Source organism: Panthera uncia, assembly GCF_023721935.1.
Source record: "Panthera uncia isolate 11264 chromosome A3 unlocalized genomic scaffold, Puncia_PCG_1.0 HiC_scaffold_11, whole genome shotgun sequence".
Classification (NCBI taxonomy): Eukaryota; Metazoa; Chordata; class Mammalia; order Carnivora; family Felidae; genus Panthera; species Panthera uncia.
In genome coordinates this window covers 13,803,263-13,821,929 of record NW_026057578.1, presented here as the reverse complement: position 1 = coordinate 13,821,929, position 18,667 = coordinate 13,803,263, and the positions used below count along the sequence as shown (strand labels likewise).

The following is an 18,667-nucleotide window of genomic DNA, read 5'->3' as shown; positions in this document are numbered from 1 at the left end:
ATAATCAGGCCTTGAGAAAGACCAAGAAAAGGACAGCCTCTGGGATCCAAGCAATAGGAAGGAACGAAAAGTCAGGCTCCTCAGAGTGTAGCTGCTGGAATGAACTATTCAGCCCAAGACTTAAATTCCCGGGACAGGATCTGATTGGATGAATTCCGTCACGAGCCCACCCCTTGGCTAAGAGCAGGGCATCTCGATTGACAGCCGTGTCCCAGCTGCAGTCAACTGAGGTGGTGTCTGAGTTAGGACGGAGAGGAGAGGACAGATAGGCCTGTGCTGCAGTAGTCAGTGGTGTGGACCCAGTGACTTCACACAACAAAGGCTTGTTTCTTCCTCAAAGTTCCGTGCGGATTCGGTGAAGCTCTCCGGGGCATCTCTCCTCTACACGCTGACTCAGGATCCAGGAGATACCCGTACCGTAGCTCTGACGTCTCCACCCTGACACTTGCTGCCAACAGAGGAGAGAGGGCAGGAGGGTCGCAGGGGATGGTTTTATTGGCCAGACCTGGGCATGGCTCATATATTCTACGGGGCAGAATCCAGTCGCGTGGTCGACCCTGACTGCAAGGCAGGCAAGAAATAAAACCTTCCTGGGGCCCAGGAAGAGGAAAAGGAAATGGGATTTGATGAACAGCTAAGTTGTCGTCTCTGCCCTGGAAGGAGTTAAATACCCAAAGGAAAATGGTAGCGGTGACGCCGCGATAAGGGGGATGGGGTGGTAGCCTGGCTTCGGAGATGTAATCTTCTCTTTTTCCATGCAGATCTTGTCCACGTGTCCTGCACAGCCAGCCTCCCACGGCCATGGCAGCCTACGGCCAGACACAGTACAGTGCAGGGGTCCAGCCAGCGGCCCCTTATACCACTTACCCACCTCCGGCACAAGCCTATGGAATCCCTTCTTACAGTGAGTACCAGACCAAGCCCTCGCTTTCCCCCTGGGGTCCCCAACATTGTGGTCTTTCTTCTGTCCTGCTGCCTCCGTTAAATGCAAAATGATAAATGCAGCCAGCCTCATTTTGGAATGGGAATAGAGGGAAAGGACAGACACATTTAAATATGGTTCTAGTTCGACAGATTCTATCAAGGCCTCTTTTGCTTGCAAGAGTAAGAAACTTAACCCAAGCCAGGTTAGGAAAAATGGAAATGTAATGACTCTCATACGGGGAAATCTAGAGATACAGCTAACATCAAGTACGGCCGGACTCGGGTGCTCAGGGGAGGTCAGGTGTACCACAGCTCGCTCCAGATTCGGACGTTTTCCTCTGCGTTGGCTTTAATCCCACACGGGTTTTTCCCATGTGGCAGCAAAATGGTGCCCGTCCCTCCGGGTTGGCATCCTTTTAGCTCAGCACAGCCAGTGGAAGGAGAGCCCATCTTTCCCAGCGGCCCCACCAGAATCCCTAGCAGCCCTCGTTGGCCCAAATTGGGTCACGTGACAATGCTTCAAGCTAGTCAAGAAGGTGAACATGAGAGAGATAAGGAGGCTGAAGTGTGTGGATTGTATCTGAGGGAGAGATGGTTCTCGCGAAGGAAAGTAAGCGGATGCCGGGAAGGCAAAAACAACAGACCTACAGACCGTGACTGTCAGAACCTTATTGCTACAAACCAAAGAGTCCGTGAGCCTGGCCCAGCATCCACCGCTCACCTGCCCCCATCTGTATGGGTCAGGGTTCTCCAGAGAGGCAGAACCAATGGGATGGAGATATCTATATCTATATCTATATCTATATCTATATATTGAGACAGAGAGAGAGAGAGAGAGATGATAGGAACTGGCTCCCCCAGTTATGGAGGCTGGGAAGTTACAAGATCTGAGGTTGGCAAGCTGGAGACCCAAGAGAGCCCATGGTGGCATTCCAATTTGAGTCCAAAGGCCAGAGAAAAGGAGGGGTAATGGTATAAATTCTGGTCTAAAAGTAGGCGGGCCCAAGACCCAAAAAAGGCTGACTTTTCAGCTCCAGTCTGAAGACAGGAAAAGACTGATGTCCCAGGTCAAACACTCAGATAGAAGGAGTCACCTCTTACTTAGTTAGCCTTTTTGTTCTATTCATGTCTTCACTTGATTAGGTGAGGCCCACCCACATTAGGGAGGGCAATCTGCTTATTCAGTCTACAGATTCAAATGTTAGTCTCCTTCAGAGACACTCGCACACAGACGTACCCAAGATAATGTTTGACCAACTGTCTGGGCAACTTGTGGCCCAGTGAGGGTGACACATAAAATTAACTATCACACTGCCTATGGCTTATATTCATGCTAGTCCTTCCCATCTTAACTGATGTATCAACCCAAATCTCTTTTGGTAGCAAATGACAAAAATCCAGTGCTAATTAGCTTAAGGAAATAAGGGTGTTGACTGTAAACCATAGCTGAACAATCTTAGGGTATGAGCTTCAGGCAGGGCTAAATCCAGGTACTCAAGTGATGATATGAAGAATCAGTCTCCCTGCTTTCCTTTGGAAGGTTAACCTTCATTCTGAGACTTTCCCACTGTGGTGTCAAAGACAGCCCTCACAGTTCCAAGCTGTACCTCCCCCCAAAAGAGAGCTTCTCTCGTCCAGGACTTCCTGTACCATCCCAGGGATTCCTCTGACTGGACTCCCAGTCACTGGGGCAGAGACACTGGGGCAGAGAAGATAGAATGCTCTGGATGGCCACATTTGGCCACACATCCACCCATGGAACCACGAGTCAGGTCAAGCTCATCCAAGAGAACCGAACTGAATGTAGGGCAAGGTAGTCCCCGGAGGAGGAAGGGACAGGTAGAAACCACAGACGCCTAGTGGAAAGGTAGTCAGGAGACCTGGCTTCTGGGCCCAGCTGCCTCTGACCTTCCCAGGCCTCGGTTTTGTCATCTGTTAAATGAACGTATCATCTCATCTTCCCAACTCGACGGTGTGGCTCAAGCGCAGAGACTGAGTCTTTCCTTTTTTTCCCTTCCTTTTCTCCCTCTCTACCTCTGCTCTGTTCTTGTGTTCATTCATTCATTCATTAATTCATTCACTCAGCATTGGGTCGTGTGCTAGGCATACAGAGGCCAACAAAGCAGAATGGGCCCTCTGTGGAGCTTACAGTCTGCAACAGAGGCTGAAAAGTAAAGGCCAGTGGGTAATGTGGGTATCTCTTTTAACCTATAAAACATGCTTAACATTTAAAAAATTAATTGCTAATTTTAGGAGCACCTAGGTGGCTCAGTTGGTGAAGTGTCTAACTTGATTTCAGCTCAGGTCATGATCTCATGCTCGTGAGATTGAGCCCCATGTCTGGATCTGCGCCAAATGTACCTTGCTTGGGGTTCTCTCTCCCTCTCTCTCTCTCTCTACCCGTCCCCCATGCACATGCACATTCTCCCACGCACATGCGTGCATGCTCTCTCTCCCTCAAAAGTAAATAAACATTAAAAAAAATAAACATTTACAAAAAATAAATCAATTGCCAATTTTAAAATGCAAAATGCTAATGTAAAAATTTACATTTCTGGGGTGCCTGGGTGGCTCAGTCGGTTAAGCATCTGACTTCGGCTCAGGTCATGATCTCACAGCTTGGGAGTTCGAGATCCACATCGGGCTGTGCGCTGACAGCTTAGAGCCTGAAGCCTGCTCCGATCTCTGTCTCCCTCTATTTCTGTCCCTCCCCCGCTCATGCTTTCTCTCTCTCTCTCTCTCTCTCTCTCTCTTTCAAGAATAAACATTAAAACATTTTTTTTAATTTAAAGATTCTCTCCACCTCTACCCCTGTGCCCCCCTCACACTTGTTCTCTAAAATTAAAAAAAAAATTATATTTCTAACGTCTTTCAAAAGAGAGAGAGAGATGATCCCGCAGCACTGAGCCCACATTCTTTTTTGTGTCAGGAATAGGTGACTCTGAGTCAGGCTGTGCCCATTAGCCTAAATTTGTCATGCTCCCCACCCAGCCCACATGGCTGTCTTGAATTATCTGCCTGTCCCCCAAAGACGTTTGAGTTTGCACCTCCTGGTCTAAAGGGAGAAAAACATTTTAAGATTTACAAATCTTCGCGTGTTTCGAACTATGCTCTGTGATACGAGGAAGAGAAGTCAGTCGTGAGGGAGAACGGGAGGAAGGCTTCATCTAGGCTCCAGCTTCGGGGAGGCCTTTTAGACAAAGAGCTGGTTCAGCATCCTAAGAACTGAGGCAGCCTCCAGGCAGGGGGGCCGCCCGTCGGAAGTCAGAAAGCCCCGAGATGGGAGGAATTTGGAGAGTCCCAGGAGCCCAATAGCCACAGCACAGTGAGGGATGAGGTGGGTGAGGCGGGCAGAGCCCGCGAGGCCTGGGAAGGATTTGGGGTTTTATTCAGAGCGAAATGGGAACTCATTGGCAGGTTTATAAGCAGAGGGCTAAACGCTACAGTCTGGGTTTTTTTTCCAAGATCGTGTCAGCCGCCATGGGGAGCTTGGATTGGAGGGAAGGAAGAAGGCAGCAGGCAGGCTGGTCAGAGACTGAGGAGGAGTGCGGGGTGACGGTGGTGGCCCGGGGCAGGGCAGTGCATCGACTGAATAGACAGGGGGTGATTCTAGGGGTAGGAGTGGTGGGTCCTGTTGGGGCAACAGGCCAGGCGTTGGGAATAGTCACCGTCGCTGAGCTGCCGTCGCCTCAGTCCTCAATGTTCTCTGTCCTTGGGGGTAAAGAACCAGCTCAGGGTCCCCCAGCTGGTCGGTGGCATTAGACCCAAAGTAGCCTGGCCCTGGTGTCCAGTCTCTTCATCACTGAGCTCTAGTGCCTGAGCCTGCATCCCATAAATCCTAGGGGATTACCTGTGACAGTCCTCGGCCCACAGGTGTGGACATTGTTTCCAGCCCTCTGTCCCTCCTGTGCTAGAAGGCTTGTGATATAATCCCGCCTAAGCTACCCCACCTGGCTGACAGCCAGGGACACCGAAGCCGTATTATTTTTCGGCATAAAAGAGAAAACCGGCCCTCCTCTGTCCAGACACAACGTGGCAGGTGGTACAAGCATATGTCCTGGGCTCACCGCCCCCCCCCCCCACCGCCACATACTGGTCCTGACACACTGGACAAGCCCCTTCAGTTTCCTCCTTCGCGCAGCAGGGGTGCTACTCGTCTCCTCGCCATTACCGGGAAGATAGACGAGGCTGTCTGTGTCAGAGGTCGGCCACCGTTGTCTGCAAAGGTCCAGATGGTCCTTCTGGCTCTGCGGACCCTAGAGTCCCTGTCGCAGCCATTCAGCTCCGCCACCACAGCGTGAAGGCAGCCGGACGATATGGAAACTGTGTGTCTGTGTCTGTGTTCCAATAAAGCTTTATTTACACAGACAGGAAGTAGGCCAGACTTGGTCCACAGACCGTGATTGGCCAACCCCTGATCTCTGCGAAGGGATCAGCTCACAGGGCTGGCCCAAGGGACATACTCAATCAAGACAGCAGGGTCTTGCCAGGCTGCCACACACACCTGGAATGTTCATGTCGCTGAACAATGACAGGTAGGATGAAAAGCCATGTTCCTTCACCTGTGCCTGCACCTGAGCAAGCAGTGTTTGCTCATTGTCTGGACAAACCTTGTTGAATCTTGTTAGGAAGCTTTTTCAGTGCTCCTTGGCAAACAGCATTATTTACTTTTGTGCAAATAGCTTCAAGGAAGTGACACATTTGAGCAAGCTGGAGGGAAGAAGGTGAGCGGTGTTGAATATGTTTTTCCTCGATTTGTTACGCAACATTTAAGACATCGGTAAAAGCCTGAAGACGAACACTACAAATACCACGAGCTGGAATCCAACGTAAGAAATAAAAAGCATAAAAGGTCATGTCCCTTTCTTCTCAGAGACACCCACATGCCTGCAGTTGATGTTTATCATCCCTCTGCATTTCTTTATGTAGACTAGGGGTCAGCAAACTTTTTCTGTGAAGAGCCTGTTGGTAAATATTTTTAGCTTTGCAGGCCCTACAGTCTTTCACAGTCACGAAGCTCTTCCATTCTAATGCAGAAGAAGCCATCCTCCACAAACGAATGGATGTGTCTGTGTTCCGATAAAACTTCATTTGCAAAAAACAGGCATCAAGCCCCATTTGGCCCATGGGCCTATGTAGAGTATTGTTTTGCGTGTTTTACAACTTTATAGACGTTGTTTCTTTTAGTCTCTATTCTTTTGACACCTGCTTTTTCTACCCACCCTTATGTCTTATGAAACTTATCCCTGTTTGTGCCTGTGGCCGTAGTTCATTCATTTTCACTCTGTGTAATATTCCATATTCCATTATTTGATTGTGCCACAACTCATGCATCTGTTTTTTTAAACTATTTTTTTATTTTTTTGAGGGGGGAGGGGCAGAGGGGAGGGGGAGGGAGAGAGAGAGGGAGACAGAGATTGAGAGAGAATCTTAGCAGGCTCCACACCCAGCACGGAGCCTGACACAGGGCTCAATCTCACAACCACGAGATCATGACCTGAGCCAAAATCGAGTCAGACACTTCACCAACTGAGCCACCCAGGGGTCCGTCATTTATCTCTTATACCCCAAACTTAATCACTTAAAACAACACTGGTAAACTATTTCTGGTGCTTCCGTGGATTGGTTGGGTAGAGTCTCTCCTGGTCTCCCTGGGGTCTCTCATGAAGCTGCATTTGGCTGGCAGGTTGGCTGGCATGGCTCCCTCCACCTGCCCTTTAATCCTGTGCTTGCTCACAGCATGCTGGTGTCAGGTTTCCAGGAGGGCAGAGTTGGGGCGCATGAGTGGCTCAATCTGTTGAGCATCCCTCTCTTGATTTAGGCTCAGGTCATGATCTCAGGGTTTGTGAGATCAAGCCCCACATTGGGCTCATGCTGACTGCACGGAACCTGCTTGGGATTCTCTCTCCTCTCTCTCTCTCTCTCTCTGCCTCTCCTCCACTCGTGCTCTCTCTCTCTCTCAAAATAAATGGACTTTAAAAAAAAAAAGAGGAGGGCAGAGGTAGGAGCTTCAAAGGCACTTGACAGCTAGTCTCCAGAACTCCCATCACTCAGCCACTTCTATCAGTCAAAACAAGTTACAAGGCCAGTGGAGATTCTAGAAGTATGAAAATGGACTCTGCCTCTTGACAAGAGAACCTGGTCATGTTTTTCAGTCTACCCTAGAATATCTCAGTCTCTTAAAGAAGCAGAAGTCTTCCCCAACAGGAAGTGAACGTGTTGGCATCTGATGGTGGGTGACATTGGGAATTCAGGAACCAGGAGAAAGAACTCAATACTCTGAGCATATAATAGACTCCCCATGTCTGTCTTACAGAATCCTTTGATATCTTGTGTGTTGCTCAGAACAGTGGACCATCCTCCGTGCTGGGGAGGGCTTCCTGGGGGTAGAAAGCAGGGACGCTTCTCTTTTCCTTTGCTTCTCCATGTTTTGGAAGCATTGTCTTCATTCACGAAACTGAATGGGTGAAAAAGAAGGAACTGCCTTTACAAAACTGGAGCCAGAACTAGAAATATCCTTTAAAGAGATATAAAAAGGGACGCCAGGGTGGCTCAGTCAGTTAAGGGTCCAACTCTTGGTTTCAGCTGAGGTCATGATCTCACCGTTCGTGAGATCGAGCCCCGCGTTGGGCCATGCACAGACGGCACAGATTCCCTCTCTTGGGATTCTCTCTCTCCCTGTCTGCCCCGTCCCCTGCTTATGCTCGCTCTCTCACTCGCTCTGTCTCAAAAATAAGTAAATAAGCTTAAAAAAGTAAAGAGATGTAAACATAAACAGCGTGGAGATACTATTTTACACCTGGTAGGTAGACAGAGATAAGCAGATTTTATTACATTTTCAATAAAAATACAATCTGTGGGCTACTGATGGTGGATCAAGCCGCTTGCCTCAGTACAGTCCCTTCTCCAGCCAGCTGCTCATGGAATCGGTGCCTGTGCTCTGGGGAAGCATGTCAGACTGTGGCTGAAGCAAACGACACATTTGTAACTGTGGCCTTTGGAGAAGCAGGTTCCTCCCACAAGAAGAGTGGAGAGTGTGTCTTAGATTAAGTGGCGGCATCTTTACAGAGGAAGGATGGTTCATTTAACACTCACCCCCAAATCTTGATGGACATTAACCACACATGGCCCTACTCTGTAGAGTAGGGGTTGAAAACTCACTACCCTCAGAGCCAGGCAGGAAGCATGAGGCATATACAAAATATGGGTCCCTCTTTTTTTTTTTAATTTTTTTAATGTTTTTATTTATTTTTGAGACAGAGAGAGACAGAGCATGAGCAGGAGAGGGGCAGAGAGAGAGGGAGACACAGAATCCGAAGCAGGCTCCAGGCTCTGAGCTGTTGCACAGAGCCCAATGCGGGGCTCGAACCCACCAACTGCGAGATCATGACCTGAGCCGAAGTCAGATGCTTAACCAACTGAGCCACCCAGGCGCCCCAATATGGGTCCCTCTTGACCTGCCTTTCCCTTTCCTACTTTTGATAGGGTCCTAGCATGTGAAAAAAAAAAAAAAAGAGTACAACTGCAATGAAAAGACAGCACTGAAAGCAGACATTTATGTTTCAGGGACAGTGCAGTATCTATAGTGACCCCAGGGAACCTATGGGGATAGGCTGTGCCATCACATGGGAATGCAGGCATGGTGTTGCTAGACCATCTTGCTGTTCAAATGAAGCCATAAGTCCAGATTATTTGGTGAAATCTCCTGGTTTTTCAACAAAACCGACTAATTTCATATTTTCCTTAAAAATATGCAGGCCAAGCAAAATACGTTTATGAGCTAACTGTGCCTCACAAGCCACCGGTTTGCAGCTCCTGATTTGGAAACTGATAAAATTGTGTGCTCTCTTGGTTCAGACGCTCTTCTGCAGGTGACAAGGAAGCATCCTAATCATGTGTCCCCGGTGCCTCTTTTTCCTCCTTCCAAGGTATCAAGACAGAAGACAGCTTGAACCATTCCCCCAGCCAGAGTGGATTCCTCAGCTACGGCTCCAGCTTCAGCACCCCACCCACTGGACAGAGCCCGTACACCTACCAGATGCACGGTCAGTGTGGCGCTGCGGCCCCTTCCTGTCCACCTCCAAGGCACTGCCTGTCTTAGGTGTCCAGTCATTCATTCGTTTGCTTGCCAGATTTATTGAGCGCCTACTATGTGCCAGAATCTATCTCCAGGAGTTAGAGCGGTGGACAGAAGAGAACAGATATGAGATCTGCCCTTATGGCAATTGCACGGCAGGAGGGAGAGATGGACAGTAAACAAGGCAACAAATAAACCAGCTAATTTTGGAAGAAGTCGAGTGCCGTGAAGCAAATAGACATGGAGTTTGGGTAGAGAGTGATGAGCAATTTAAGGGTCAGGAATGGTGAGATATACAACTGTAGACGGAGTCATGAGGGCAGACTCTGAAGAGATGACATGGGACAGACACACAAAGAGGTAGGAGGACTCGGCCATGTACAGGGCTGGAGGAAGAGCATTCCAGGTCGCAGGAACAGCCAGTGCGAAAGCGGTATGCAGGGCAATGTCTTGATGTGTTTGAGGCACAGAACAGAGACCAACAAGGCTGGAGCAGGATTCAAGGGGTGTGGGAGGAGAGAGTGTTGGAGAGAGAACAGAGCCAAATGATGTAAGGTCCTGAGGGCTGTGGGTAGGAGTTGGCTTTGGTAAGTGTGACGGGACAGGCAAGTCCATTGTTGACTCAGACATGCCAGGTGGCAGGAGTTTGGGGCAGCCTAGTAAAGAAGCTGGTGTTCCAGGCAGAAGGTTCCGGGGCTCTGCATCACCCTACGGTGGCCTTAGAAAGGGCAGAAGACTCCAGTGTGTAACTTCACCCCACATACCCTAAGTAACTGGATTCCTGGATTCTTCTGTGCCCACTCTTTGACCTTCCTAGGGCCCCTTCTTTTCTTAGAGTCCCTTGGGAGCATATTGGGGCTGAAGCATGGAGTAGAGGGCTGTTGGCAGTCATTTGGGGGATCCGCATCCTGGTATTTTTTTCCTTCATGAAATCTGGTAAAAGTGACCGTCAGGGATTTGAAAAATAATATGCAAGAGTAAAGTAAAGGAGTAATGGGAAGTCCGTGGGCTAATGAGTGATTCTACTTTTCTTTAAAAAAAAGAAAAAAACTATTCGCAAGTGTTGTCACTTTGTCTTGTAAATGTCTCATTAAAGAAACAATAAAAATGGATATCAAGGGCAGCCTTTCAGAGAAAAACCTTGTGAAGGGACAGCAAATGATCTTAGGCAGGGGGGTGTGTGGAGAAAGGGGCTGATGAGCATCAATGCCCACCCCTTGGAAAAGCTCCCATGTAAAGGTCTGTATCAGAGCTTGTTGGCGACACCATCAGCCAACACCAAACACTTGCCACATGCCACACGATGTTGTTTGGATCATCTTATACAACCTTCATGGCAAAGTGTTGGTGCTGGTATCATTCCCATTTTCTAGGTGAGGCAATTGAGGCATGGAGGGAATGATCGGTTTGCCCAACATCAAGGCAAGGAGTTTAGATTTTACTGCAAGTGCAGTAAACAGAATGTGTCGAATCTCTTAGGGGTCTGGCAGAATCCCATCCCCCAGGCTCACCCCCAGACCCTCGCTCTTCTCTGCTTCTGCTTTCGCCTCTGGCCCCCCACGGTAGCCTTCTGAGTCTCACTGAAGGGTGCAAGCTCCTGGGACCCATCTTCAAGTGGGAAGTGAAATTATGGCAACAGTCCTGATAATAAAGGCTTCTGAAGACGCTGAACTTGAACTTGCATTTGGGTCACTCTCAAGCCAGTGTTTACTAGCTCTGCGAGTAGAGATGAGACCTACTGCCTCAGGACTTCTAAGGCCATGAAGGTTGAACAGCAAACACAGTCCACCCTCCCCCATTCTGACATCCTTCCCCACCCCCGCAGAAAAGTGGATTCAGTGACGTTAGGAGTGGCTCTCCATCCATCATTCTTTCAATGTGTATTATTGAGTATGAGTTCTATGCCTGGCACCCTTTTAGGCACTGGAGACATGGCCAGCAACAGTGACAATCCCTCAGAGAGAAAGCAAAGAATCAATTAACAAATAAACGGATTATTAACAGACTTTGACAGAGCTTGTGAAGGACAGAGACAGGGCAGTGTGATGGGCAGTGATGAGGGGTGTAGCGGTTGACATAACCCAGATGGTTAGGGAGACCCGAGTAATGGAAAGGTGCAAGCCACATGAGCAGCTGGAGGTTCTCCCAAAGGAGAAGCATGAGTCTGGGGGCAGTGAGTAAAGGGGATGAGATTGGAATGCAAAGAGGGGACCCACCCCCGCCCCAAGCCAGGACATATAGAATATGTCATTTCTTCTCTGGTCCTTATGGCAGCCCCATGAGGAGGGCACTATCATGCCTGCTTTACACATGGTGAAAGCGAGGCCCAGAGAGGGGAAGTGATTTACTCAATATCACACAGCCAATAAGTATTCAGAGCTGGCATTCAGACCCGTATTTCTAGAATTCCAGAGCCTGTGCTGTTTCCTCCAAGTGCCATTTCCTGGACTCTCTCAGGATTCCAAATAGCATCCTAAGCTATGTGTATACCATACGCCATTCCCCTTAATCCTCCCAATAGTCCTGTGACCTACGGTCTATCATTATCCCCATCTTACAGATGGAGAAGCTGAGGCCCACGTTGGTAAAGTAACTTGCCCAAGGTCACATGGCTATGGCGGTGGGATCTGAAGCCAGGCCGTTTCACTGCAGAGCCCAGGCATGCAACCCCCATACCATCCTGCCCTCCCCACTCTTGTAGAACCCTCTAGAAGACAATTCTCCATGGATGAGCACTTGCCTAAACCCTGCCTCGCCACCTCAATCCCCACCAGCCCTTCACAAGTCGAAAAACATCTGCTCTGTTCCCACCCAACCATGGGAATAATCCAGGTTGTTTTCTTACCGTCCTTGCGGCCCAGATGCCAGAAGGGCTGTGACAGCAGCTGGACTTTGTCCCAATTAACTGCCTTCAGTCTCATGCTAATGGCCATAAACTGCTCTTGAGACAGCCCAGGCATTCTGCAAGCCTGACATATTCCTCCGTAAGTATTTTTTTCAAACACAAACACACAGAACGCTCACACACCATGCCCATGTGCTTCCTATTAACTATTTTTTTTTAAGTGGTTCCAGAGGAGAAATAAACTCTGAAACTACTCCGTGTGCGTTTCAGAATGGAAGACGTCAGTTCAGCTTAGCTTTTCAGATGAGGAAGGGAATGAAGAAAGGGTCTGAAAACACTCAGAGTGAAATTGGTCCGTGTGGAGAATCTGGGATGAGTCTTTTTCCTCTCTGGGAATTAAAATCATAATTTCGTCAAAGCAGAAAGAACCCAAGCAGGGACCAACCACCCCATCACTTTACAGATGAGTAAACTGAGGCACTGCCACAGAATGGCTTGTGTAGGGTCACAGAGCAAGCATTAGATAAGCCGGATGCCTCCCTCTGGGTCCTCTACCTACTCTCATAAACTTCCAGAAACCTCAGCGGGGTCATCACCCCTCAAGGCTCTGGTCTGAGATCTGTATCTGTTTGGATAACACTGCCCCTCCACCAAATGTATAATAAACATAAGAGAGAAAAGTTCACAGCACTCGTCAGCCTTCGCTTGTTGTTTATTTTCTTTTTTTCAAGTTTACCCAAGAGTTTTTATAACTGAAATGTGTTTCTCATGGCTTTGATTTTTGTTGTTGTGTTTCTTTTTGCTTCTCCTGCTGAAACACTGCTACTCACAGAAACGGCTCCAAAGATTAAAAAGAAAACATCTTGAGCGTGTATTATAAGAACTTGCTGCTGGTGCCGTGGAGGGACTGAGAGCCCCAGACCACACACCCCACGATTTGAGTGAGGCACTTGACTTCCTGTGCCTCGGTTTCCTCACCTGGGAACTGGCATCCTAGCAAGGGAGAGGACCTCAAGGGGCTCTCGGGGGGACGAAATGGAATGATTCCTGGGCACGTCAGATGAGGTCCGTAAAGGCTGGGTGCTCTTTTTCTCATTCCTGCTGTTTGTTTTGTAACATAGGTGTTAACATCGGTAACCCTGAAGTCAGGCGAAGTGAACTTTGCAGTGTTCCACCATGTGGCCCTGAGCCAGCGTTCTTCCCCTCTAAAATTGGGTACTGATCATACTGATGCATGGCGTACTGTGATAATTACATGAGCTGAGCTGTGTGTGTGTGTGTGTGTGTGTGTGTGTGTGAAGTATTTAGAGCAGCCCCTGGCACAAACTAAGTGCTCTACCAATGTTAGCTGTTGTTACCGTTGACCCCTTGAACAGTAGGGATTTGAACTGCGCGGGTGGGTCCGCTTACGTGCAAATTTTTTTTTCAATAAATCCAGCAGAGTCCTGTGAATGTATTACCTGTTGCGTGTGATTTTCTTAATAACATTTTCTTTTCTTAGCTTACTTTATTGTGAGAATACAGTACGTAATATATAGGACACACAAAGTACGTGTTAATTGACTGTTATTGGTGAGGCAGCATAGACCATGAGCAGTGAAGTTCTCTTTTTATCGTTTTATTTTATTTTTGTCCATCATGATAAGTGTATTCCGCGGTAATTAAGTTCAAAAGTTATACAGGGAATTTCAACTGCGCGGGTTCCAGAGACAACGGAATTGCTATCTTAACTTCAGGTCTGACGGTCTGTGTTCTTCCCAAGTTCACCTGTGTTTCCTGAATTCTCAGTTTTATTAAGGAGTCCTGGTAGAAGAAAAGAGGAATACTAATTTGAGACTGTTGACTCTTCCACATCGGCATAAACTCCCCTTCTGGTAAAAATCTGCCTTATACGGGGACTTGAAAATAGTCAGATCTCTTCAGTTCCTTCTGTATTCCTTCTGTATTCACCAAAGACCAGGGAACGTTAATACTGAAGCTCAGAACCCAACATGAGCCATTCAGGAACATGGAAGCATGTGATTCAGGGATGAGGGGGAGAATTAAAAGCCTAGCAGAAGGGTCTGGAAGCCAGTGATCTCAGCCAGAGACTTCAGGGACCGGTTTGTGTTGGACTTGTGAAACCTAGCGGTTTCTGGCACCGAAAGCTGTGTGACTTTGGACAAGCCATTGAACTCTCCAGATCTGTATCTCACAGCTCTGGTGCTCACAGATGCTCACTGAAAAGAGAGAGAGGTTGGAAAAGTTCATGGTCAGCTGCATCAAATACATTTGGTAAATAGTGTGCAGCACAAAATTAAGTAGATGTCTTTGCTGCAGGACTTCTCAGACCCTTTGCAGCCTGATGCACCTTGTGGCTCTTCAGGAGTGGAATTCAGTAGCCAGTCTTTCTGGGTAGATCTGGATAGGGACCTTCTCACAAAAGACTGTTCTCAGCGGGAAGTCCTGGGCGTGATGGCCTTTAGAACCCGTTCTGGTAAAATTGTGTGATTCTCCAATTTAAAAAAAAAAAATGATGAACATGAATGTGTTCTTCTTTTCTGTATTTTATTTTTGCTGAGGTATAATTCACATACCATAAAGTTCACCCTCTTAAAGTATACAATGCAGTCCTTTTACTATATTCACAAAGTTGGGCAACCCTCCCCACTCTCTTAATTCCACATTTTCATTACACTTTTTTTAATGTTTATTTATTTTTGAGAGAGAGAGACTGAGCAGGGGAGGGGCAGAGAGAGAGAGGGAGACACGGAATCTGAAGCAGGCTCCAGGCTCTGAGATGTCAGCACAGAACCTGATGCAGGGCTCGAACTCACGAATTGTGAGACCATGACCTGAGCCCAAGTTGGACGCTTAGCCAACGGAGCCACTCAGGCACCCCTCGTTACACCTTTTTTAAGGTTCCTGGACCCAATTCCAACAGGGGAGCCCCCCCGCCTGACAACACCAAGCAATTCTTGGACACCAGCATGGCATCCAAGAATTCAACTCAATTGTGACACTGTCTACCTGGAGACCGCATCAGGTTCCACAGGTCAAGGGTTCGGTCCTACAAGACTGCCCCACCCTCCCTTCAGATGCCAGTCACAAGCCCAGACTGTTACCTGTCCTTCTGACCGACCAGCTACAGACTGGAACTTCCAAGGACTCCTCCTTGGGTTTGATTAATTTGCTAGAGAGGCTCACAGAACTCAGGGAAACACTTACTTACATTTACCAGCTTATCAAAGGATATGAATCAAAAGCCAGATGAAAAGATACAAAGGGCAAATTTCTGAACAAAGGAGCTTTGGTCCTCATGAAGCTTGGGGCCTGGCTCAATGGCACATAAGAGGATTCTAGTTCTCCAGGCATAGGAGCTCTCTGACAAGGTCAAAAAGCTGCTGTCTTGGATTTTTATGGAGGCTTCGTATATAGTAATGATTGACTAAGTCATTGGCCCTTGGCTGATTCAACTTCCAGCCCCCTCTGTCGCTCCCTGGAGGTCGGGGTGGGACTGAAAGTTCCAACTCTTTAATCACGTGGTTGGTCCTCCTGGCGGCCAGCTCTCACCCTTGGGTGGGTCCAAAAGTCGCCTCGATTAATAACAAGACACCCATTTCACATTAATGGATCTGAATGTGTTTTCAGGAACTGTGGCTGAAGATCAGTATTATCTGAGAATTATATTTTGGTCATCTGAATGGTCAAATACACATTTCTTGCAAATCATTATATGATAACCCCAGAATGGAGCCCCATGCATATTAGCCATCATTTCCTATTCCCCTCCCTTTCTTTTGTGATAAAAAAAAAAGTTACATTTAAACTTACTCTTCCTTTACATTATTTTTTGAGCAGTTCATGTATTTACCTAGTTTAAACATCTATAGAAATCTCTCTTCTACCCTTGTCCCACATCCATTCAGTTTCCAAAGCCTCAACGGTTAACCATTTAAACTAGGTTCTTGTGAGCCCATCCAGAATTGGGGTTTTTTGCAAGTATGAGCAAACATGAACACAGTCCATTCTACTTCATATTTCTATGACAAGAAGTCATTCATTCATGTTTCATAAGTAAGGAAACGATGTCAACTTGGTTTTCAAATAGAACTCTAAAGTTGCATTGGTTCGTTTGCTTTTCAGATTTTCTCCTTATCACTGGTTTTAAGCAATTTCATTTTTGATGCCTTGGTGCTGTTTTTTTCATGATTCTAGGACTTTGGATTCATTGAGCTTCTTAATCTGTGAGTTTATAGTTTTTATCACATTTGGAAAAGTTTCGGCCATTACTTCTTCAAGTAGTTCCTCCCCACTATGTCTTCAAGTTCACTAACCTTTTCTTGTATAGTATCTGATCTGCTGTTAATTACACTCAGGGCATTTTTTTTTTTATCTTCAGATATTTGATCTCTATTTTTTTTAATCTTCCATGCCTCTGTTTAACATGCCCAGTCTTTGTAGTAGCTCCTTGAACAGACAGAACACAGTTAAAGTAACTATTTTAATATGCTTATCTATTAGTTTTGTCATCTCTGTCATTTCTCGGTTATTTTTCACTGATTTTTCTCCTCATTACAGGTCATATTTCCTGATGCTTTGCGTGCATAAGTTCTGATTGTATGCCCAACATTGAGAATTTTACCTTGTTGGATGCTGGACATTTTTATATTTCTATGAATATTCTTAAGCTCTATTCTGGGATGCAGTTAAATTACATGGAAACAGTTTGATCCTCTCTAGTCTTGCTTTCAGTTTTTTTAGGTAGAGCAGAGCAACATTTGGTCTAGGGCACTCTTGACCTAACAACATTTTCCCACTACTGAGGAAGCCTTTCTGTGTATTCTACCCAATGCCCCATGAATTATGAGGTTTTCCACTCTGGCTGGCAGGAATAAGAACTATTTGAAACTCTGTTATGAGCTCTGGGTATTGTTCCTTCTAATCTTTTCAAATGGTTCTCCTCCAGCCTTGGTGGACACCCTAGGGGAAATGTCCACAAATCTCTGGAGCACTCTCGCAGTGCAGCTCTGTTTTCTGGAACTCTGTTCTGTGAATCCTACCCATTAGGCTTCCCTGGACTTGCAGTTCCTCTGTTCAGCTTAGAGAGACCACTGGGTACCTTCCTGGGCCCCTTCCTGGAAACTGGCCACAATGGGGCAATCATGTGGCTCATTCTTCGTTTCCTTTCTCTCAAAGGTTGCTGTCATTCATTGTCCGATGTCTTATGTCTTGGGAATCTAGTTTTTTAACTATTTCATGTGGGAAGGTAAATCTAGTCCCCACGACCCAGTCTTGGCCAGAAGTGCATGTACAGCCATATTGGTTTGTTTGCACTTTTCCCCAGCACATATGGTAACAGCAAATGAATGCAAAATATGTAACACTGGTAAAGACAACAAGCTTCTAGGAACACAGTTCTGTCCCTGGTGCCCTTTGTTCTTCGTCTGACTTCGGTTTGGCCGCATGCTCTGTTTTTGAAGAATTTCTTTTGCAATTTCCCCAATATTTGGTGCATTTTGCCCTGGTTTCCATAGTTCAACACTTCCAGTGTCTTTATACCCCCTCTGTCAAGATACTTTGACCTCTTTTTTAAAGCTAAGTCCTCTATTTATTGTAGCACTTCTCTATTACTCTTTTTTATTGAGATTATTATTATTCTTGCTTTTGTCAGTGCTTTGGTTACAAAGTTGTGTTGCTTTTGAGCAGTCTGCCCTGACCCTACTTTTTCCCATAAGCCCCATTATTTCAGTGAACAATTTTGCACAACACACAGCCTCTCAGGAAGGCTTTATGTCACATTATGGCAGTAACACTTGCATTTATTCTTATTTTTATAGGTAACATACATACACTGTCTTCTGCACTTTGCTTTCTTCATTAGCAACAGATATTGAAGAACTTTGTAAGTCCGTGTATAGAAAGGGCTTCCTCTTTTTTTTCACAGGTGCCTATCATTCTCTCGAATGATGTGCTGTAAATCATTTAATCAGTTCCTCATTGGGTGTCTACAATTACCACCAGTATGGCTATGAATAATCCTAAATGTGTCTCATTTCGTGTTTCTGCAAGGACATCTGAAGGGTAGGTTGTGCAGAAGAAGAATTCGGGGTTGAGGGAAAAGTCCCATTTTTAAAAATTGGTGGATTTTCCAAGCTACCTTCCGTAGGGATTCTACCAATCTAAACTCCCACCAGCAGTGTGTGAGAGTGCCGATCTGGCCAACCCAGTGTCATCTAGTTATTGGGCATTTTTTCCAATCCTGTGCATGAAAAGCGGTTTCTTGGCATACTAATTTGTGTGTCTTATGAGGTTGAGCCTCTTTTCAAATCTTTAGCCAATTTGTGGTTACTTTTCTGTGAACCAGGAGATTAGATTTGAAACATCGTACAAGAGAAGAGTGCTGTGGTGCCAGGCATACTAATATTTAAGCATGTGATAAAACCTTAGTAACCAAAACAGCTTGTTTTGGGTGTATGTGTAAACTGATTGACCAGTAGAGGAGAGCGTGCCATCCAGAAAGAGACAAAGCGTATCTAGGAATTTTGTACATGGGGCAGATGGCATGTCAGTGGGGAAAGACGCAATATTCAGTGAATGGTTTTGGAACAATTCGTTAGCCATCTGGAGGGGGGAAATCCATTCTTTTTACTGCATATCATGAAAAAAATCCAAATGGGTTAACAGTTTATTTTTTTCCTTCAAAACTTTATTGAAATTCTGGTTAGTTAACATACAGCGTAATACCGGTTTCAGGAGTAGAATTTAGTGATTCATCACTTACATACGACACCCAGTGCTCACCCCCACGAGTGCCCTCCTTAATGCCCATCACCCATCTA

General features: G+C 46.6%; 1 protein-coding gene across 3 annotated transcripts in view; it reads left to right on the top strand.

Moving 5' to 3' along the window:
• EYA2 (EYA transcriptional coactivator and phosphatase 2) overlaps positions 1-18,667 on the top strand; it is a 257,204-nt gene that overhangs the window by 98,953 nt on the left and 139,584 nt on the right. For all 3 annotated transcript variants that reach the window (XM_049649930.1, XM_049649929.1, XM_049649931.1), the window contains 2 exons: positions 762-904; positions 8,853-8,969. In XM_049649930.1, coding sequence (XP_049505887.1) covers positions 762-904; positions 8,853-8,969 — 260 coding nt within the window. The remainder of the gene's footprint in view (positions 1-761; positions 905-8,852; positions 8,970-18,667) is intronic.